The 6061-nt window shown below is 33.0% G+C and overlaps 1 protein-coding gene across 1 annotated transcript in view; it reads right to left on the reverse strand.

The window, feature by feature from the left end:
* Positions 1-1162: 1162 nt before the first annotated feature.
* sepsecs (Sep (O-phosphoserine) tRNA:Sec (selenocysteine) tRNA synthase) overlaps positions 1163-6061 on the reverse strand; it is a 13093-nt gene continuing 8194 nt past the window's right edge. The window contains exons 10-12 of the mRNA XM_042761162.1: positions 5007-5100; positions 3530-3620; positions 1163-1609 (exon numbers count right to left, since the gene is read on the reverse strand). Coding sequence (XP_042617096.1) covers positions 1363-1609; positions 3530-3620; positions 5007-5100 — 432 coding nt within the window. The 3' untranslated portion in view covers positions 1163-1362. The remainder of the gene's footprint in view (positions 1610-3529; positions 3621-5006; positions 5101-6061) is intronic.

Raw genomic sequence — 6061 nt, forward strand, 5'->3', positions numbered from 1 at the left:
ATGCATTACAGTGTGATGTGAGTAAGCTGATTCAACACCTCTCACGTGAAAACAGATACTGTGCAGCTTCCTCTGCTACGTCACACAACAGATGTTATTAAAAACGCTGCAATATTGTGTTACTGAGTTAGCACTTTACACGCTCCACTGAAAGAGATCACTCTGTGAGCACTGTACAGCTTTATGACCATTCTTAAAAAAAAAAGGAAAATTAACAGGAAAATATGTTCACCTAAAGGTAGGGCAGGAATAGAAAATGCTGATACAATTTAATGGATTTATTTCTATTGAATGGAATGGCAGCATGTAGTAGGCATTCTCTTAATTTAAAAATAAATCAATAAAAATAATAAATAATTAAAGTCCTTAAAATAAATAATCAGCTATTTTCAAAATAAAATAAAAAAATTAGTATTTTATACTTTTTCAAATCAAATCTGTCCGGAAAAAAAAAAACTTTTTTGTAACATATTTGTAAAAACATATTTATCATACAGTTTAGAACCCTGAAGATTAAATGATCCGCTATTTTTAAATAAACACACACACACACACACTATTTATCATACAGTTTAGATAAATATACAGTGCACTTTTTAAAATACTGTTTAACAATACTATTACTGAAAAACAATGAACTAAAGTAATAAACACACACACACACACACATATATATATATACACACACTAAATATAAAGTTAATATTTGTGCAATATGGTTTAAAGTGAAACACACCTGGAAAATACATTAATAAATAAAGGTAAGCTATCTAATGGGAGTCTTATCAAGTCTAACTAAAGTTTAGCAGCATAATGCATTAATATGCTGCTTAATATTTTTTTATTAATCTTAAGAGCAGTCATTATTAGCACTAGCTTTTCTCCAAGTACCTAAGATGAGAATGTGTCAAGTAAAATCAGTATAAATGAATAAATCGCATGTACTCATTGCAGGTTTTGCAATATTTAGACAAATTTTTTTTTTTTTTGCAATCTGAGCGAATTACATTATATTTGAGTATTTTTTCATATTCAGTAATAAAAGAATCTTTCATATTCTTTTGATATTTTATAGAACAGAGAATTCCCTCTGCATTGTCTATTCAACCAATGTGTGTGTGTAAAAAAAAAAAAAGAATAAAAAAAAGCAGCGCCAGATAACTGAACATGACAAAATAATGTATTTATTGTCAGTTAGGGTACACTATCAAACACAGGTCAAAACGCATTAAAGGAGCATGGAGAAAACAAACAAATATGTTTGTGGCTATATGTTGATCAACATTCACACACAAGGTTATTGCCACAAAATCAAATTATGAAACAATTATTCCTATGTACCCAACACTTTCCGCCAGAGCATCAGGGCACGGTTTGGTCGTCCACATCTTCAGCTGGTGATCCTGACTCACTCTTCTCTGCAGGAGCTTCTTTGCTGAGGCTCTTAAGGCATTTATCGAGTCTCTTGATGCACAGTGTTATATCATCTCTGGTTATTCCAATAGCAGAAGCTGCGTTAAGGTACGGACACGGATAGGCATCTGTGTGTGACATGAAGCCACGAAACGTGTGTCCGCTCACGGTCTGCTCCACACCCAGCGGGACGACCCTGCAACGTCATTTAACACGAATTAACAAGCCATCTTAATCGTTTCTGCCTTTTATGTTAAGTCTTGTGAAAAAAAGTGTGCTTAATTGTATTGAATGTGCACTTGTAGTGTACTTCAAATCTTAAAAGCATATTTAAAATGCTTGCAGATAGTATAGTATTAATGAAATAAAAGGCCACTTAAGTGGCAAAAAAGTACACTTCCATAATGCACTTAAAGTGCTCTATTTTTACGCACTAATTTTGTACTTAATATATTAATAATTCGTCTTTAGTACTTCTTTAGATAATCTTAAGAACATCTAAGTGTACTCAACTGTGCAATTTTGGGACACCAGATATGAAGTAAAATATGCTTTTAACATATTTTCTCTGTATTAAAAAAAATATATATTTAGTTCCCACTTGTAGTAAACTTGAACCTATCTTAGCAAAGTTGAGTACACTTACATGTTCTTAAGATTTTCTAAAGAAGTATTAAAGAATAATTTTTAGTATATTAAGTACAAAATTAGTGCGCAAAAATAGAGCACTTTACTCTATGGAAGTATACTTTTTTTCACTAGGGAGAGACATTTTCATGACAACTTAAGTACACTTTGTAACAATGTGAAAAGTTTTACTTTAAAATACAGCAGACTTTTGATGAATGCTAAGATGTACTTTATCAAAGGGTATGTCATTGGGACAATGAAAACAATGTTCTCAATTAATTGTGCCATCCAAATAGAGTCTAAATAGCACAAATAAAGTCTCTCTATTACGCTGACACAGTCAGCAGTTATTTTCCAGCACAGTTCAGAGTTTTACGCTGCTCTTTCCAAATCCACTGCAGTCACTTCGTTCAGTTTTAAGTTCTCCTGTCATGTTTATTCATTGCAGAGTGCATAGGCTGTGACAGACTAAAAGGAGGTGGAGAGGATAATGCTACAGGATAAACCCTTGAGAATGAGAATGACTCCCATTTAAATAATGAAAGTGGACAGCAGAAAGAAGGTTTCATCAATGTTATAGCAGGTCACCTAGTGTCCAGCAGAACATATTAAAGGAATAGTTCATGTAAAAATGAAAATTTGCTAAATGTAGATGTGTTGGTTTCTTCATCAGATTTGGAAAAATGTAGCATTGCATCACTTGCTCACCAATGAAGTGAATGGGTGCCGTCAGAATGAGAGTCCAAACAGCTGATAAAAACATCACATTAATCCAAAAGCAATCCACACCACTCCAGTCCATCAGTTAATGTCTTGTGAAGCCAAAGCTAAAACAAATCTATCATTAAGATGTTTTTAATTTCAAACCATTGTTTCTGACTTAAATAAGAGTCCTCTATCTGTAATATTGCTTACTCCAGTGAAAAAAAAGCCTCCAGGGGTTTCTTTTGGCTAGAAGCAACAGTTTAAAGTTATAACGTCTTGATGGATTTTTATATTGTATATACATGAGGATTACTTGTGGATTATTGTGATGTTTTTATCAGCTGTTTGGACTCTCATTCTGACGGCACCCATTCACTCCAGAGCATCCATTGGTGAGCAAGTGATGCAATGCTTTATTCTCCAAATCTGATGAAGAAACAAACTCATCTGCATCTTGGATGGCTTGAGGGTGAGCACATTTTCAGCAAATTTTCATTTTTTGCTGAACCAATTCTTTAAGAGAAGAGAAAATATTGATTTGGGATGTAAAATATTCAATCAGTCATCGAATATAAAGTATACAGGTAGTAAAATGTAAGTTGCCATTTATCTTAAAGGATAACAAGCACACATCTGTTTCACAAAATTGTTAGGTTAGTTAGTATGTAGTTTATCACTGACTACACATCCACTATTCTTTTTATCATTTTTCCTTTGAAGTTAAATTAGAGGACAACAAATATTTAAATAGTAACAGGTGGCAGTGTGGAGAGTAGCTCACCTGGCTCCAGACACCTGTCTGGTGAAGAGCATGGAGCCCAGCTGCGTGACTGCTGCGGCGCTGTGTGTCTGGAGACGTGTCAGAGACATCGCTGGAGAGACCAGGAAAGTCATCAGAAAGCTTCTCATACATGTGTTTGGGTTTTAATTTAATCTTTGTGGGTGCTATGAAAACTTTGAAGGGAACTAAATGAAAGAAGCAATGTAACACAATGTGAAGCATTAAATATAAGGCATTTATACATGTGATCATGTGACTAAAATCTCTGGAGCTGCAAAAAAAATTACATCATGACAATGCTGCCCTTTTGAAAAAGAAGAACACTTCCGCATACATATTACAGAAATTATATATTTCAATAGAACATACTTAAGTGTGAACTGAATGTAATGTTTTCAGACACTTAACTGCATGTTAATTGAAATTAAAAAGAAATGTATTATGGTTTAAAGTTGTATTAAATGCAATTAGCTAACTTTCTTGACCCACTTAAATAGGACTTAAGTACATCTTTATATGTAATTTCATAATTATTTCTATTGACTTTGATGTGCTGACAAGCATTTATGGAAACTAAAATATATTTTAACGTCATTTCTATTGAAACTTGTAGGTCATTTGTAGTTACACATTTGTCACAATTTAGAACATTTAAAATATATTAACTTTAAATGTAATACTAAATGAGACACTACTGTTCAAATTATAATCAAGTAGTTTACATATGCTTTAGTATGTTAGTCAACACATCAAAAAAGTGTACTTCTTTAAAACATGACAAAAGATTATTAAAACAATGATTTAAAATGCTTTTTTTTTTACTTTTTTAAAAGTGCACTTAAGTGTGTTAAAAACATAGTAATGAAAATGTCTCTCTTCAAATCACTTAAGTGGCCTTTCATTTCATTAATAATATATTATCTGGAAGTAGTTTTTAAATTATGTACTTTCAAGTTTTGAAGCACGCTACAAGCGCATGTTATACACAATTAAGTGCACTTCTTTTTCACCAGGATGATTGGTTGATGGAACCACAAGAATGCTCATAGACCCAAGTGGGACAGTTTTCACACTGAAAAAAAATAAAATTTATATATATATATATATATATATATATATATATATATATATAATATAATATATATATATATATATATATATATATATTATATATATATATATAAAAAGCACTTTAATCGTTACTTGCAAATAAAAACAAAAAAAATATTCAAAATACATGACCATGTTTGAACGGTCGTCAATAGAGAGAGATGCTCTGTGTAGCCAGATGGTGTAGTTATGATACTAACGGACTCATGCTAACCAGCCAAGCCCTGACCTCTTGGGTGACAGGCAAAAACTATTTTTAGAAACATTTTATTTACATTTATTTTACTCATAAAAACCTTGTTTACTGAACTGTTATTGAACTCTTGCTCATATGACATTGCACTATACATTATGTATGACTTCTCACCCAGTGATATTGGATTGTGTGGCGTATGCAGCAGTCGCTCCCCGTGTCTCTCAGCTAGAGCGCTCAGCTCCTGCGCCAGGTGGCCATACAGCTCCTGCGGGCCGTACACAACTCCAGTTATAAATAGCTCTCCACACTCCACAGCTTTTTTCTGTCGCACATTCTGTTTTCTGCTAATGTAGCATTTCTGTGTGTGTTGGCCTACAGTAAACCCAGCACCTGCTTCCATCTCCAGCCACCCTACCCTTCTCCTCTCCAGACGCAGATGCGATCTGCAGCTTGCTTTCCCATCTGAAGCTTTAATTTAATTGCATCACAGAATCAGCCGTGTTGGCAGAGCTGCATCCACCACTGAGATCAATTAAAAATGAACTGTAGGAGGCTCTCAGGTTATGGGCCCCTATTATGATGCTGTTAGTAAGACGTCTGAGATCTACAGTATGAAAACACAGAGACAATAACCTGCTGTCCTTGACATTTCATAATATCCAGAAGCTCACATTATGCAAATGACATTCATCCTAGCAACCAGTTGGAAAACCCTAGCAACCAAATAGTTACACCCTAGCAACCACCCACAATTCTCTCGAATTGTGGCAATAAATTTTGCATAAGCCAAAAAAAGTAAAAGTAGAAAATAAAGTAAAAATACTGTTAACCCAGTGTAAAATCCTTGTGAAAATGAAGTGTGCTTAATTGTATTGAATGTGCACTCACTGTGCACTTGTAGTGTACATCAAATCTTAAAAGCAGTTATTTTTTAATAAAACGTGCAGATGTAAAGTTAATGAAATAAATGGCCACTTAAGTGTAGTTAAAAAGAGACACTTTCATGACTTAAGTACACACTTAAGTAAACATTTAAGTGCTCTTTGTAATATCACATTAAAAGTTTTACTTTAAATACATTTTTTAATGATAATAAATGTTGACTAAAATACTAAGTACTTTATTATTTTTACTGTAGTGTTTTAATCGACATAACATTTAAAGTTAACATATTTTAAATGTATTAAATTGCAACTTTATCAATACAAATGTATAATTACAAATAT

This window comes from Cyprinus carpio, chromosome A7, assembly GCF_018340385.1.
Source record: "Cyprinus carpio isolate SPL01 chromosome A7, ASM1834038v1, whole genome shotgun sequence".
Taxonomy (NCBI): domain Eukaryota; kingdom Metazoa; phylum Chordata; class Actinopteri; order Cypriniformes; family Cyprinidae; genus Cyprinus; species Cyprinus carpio.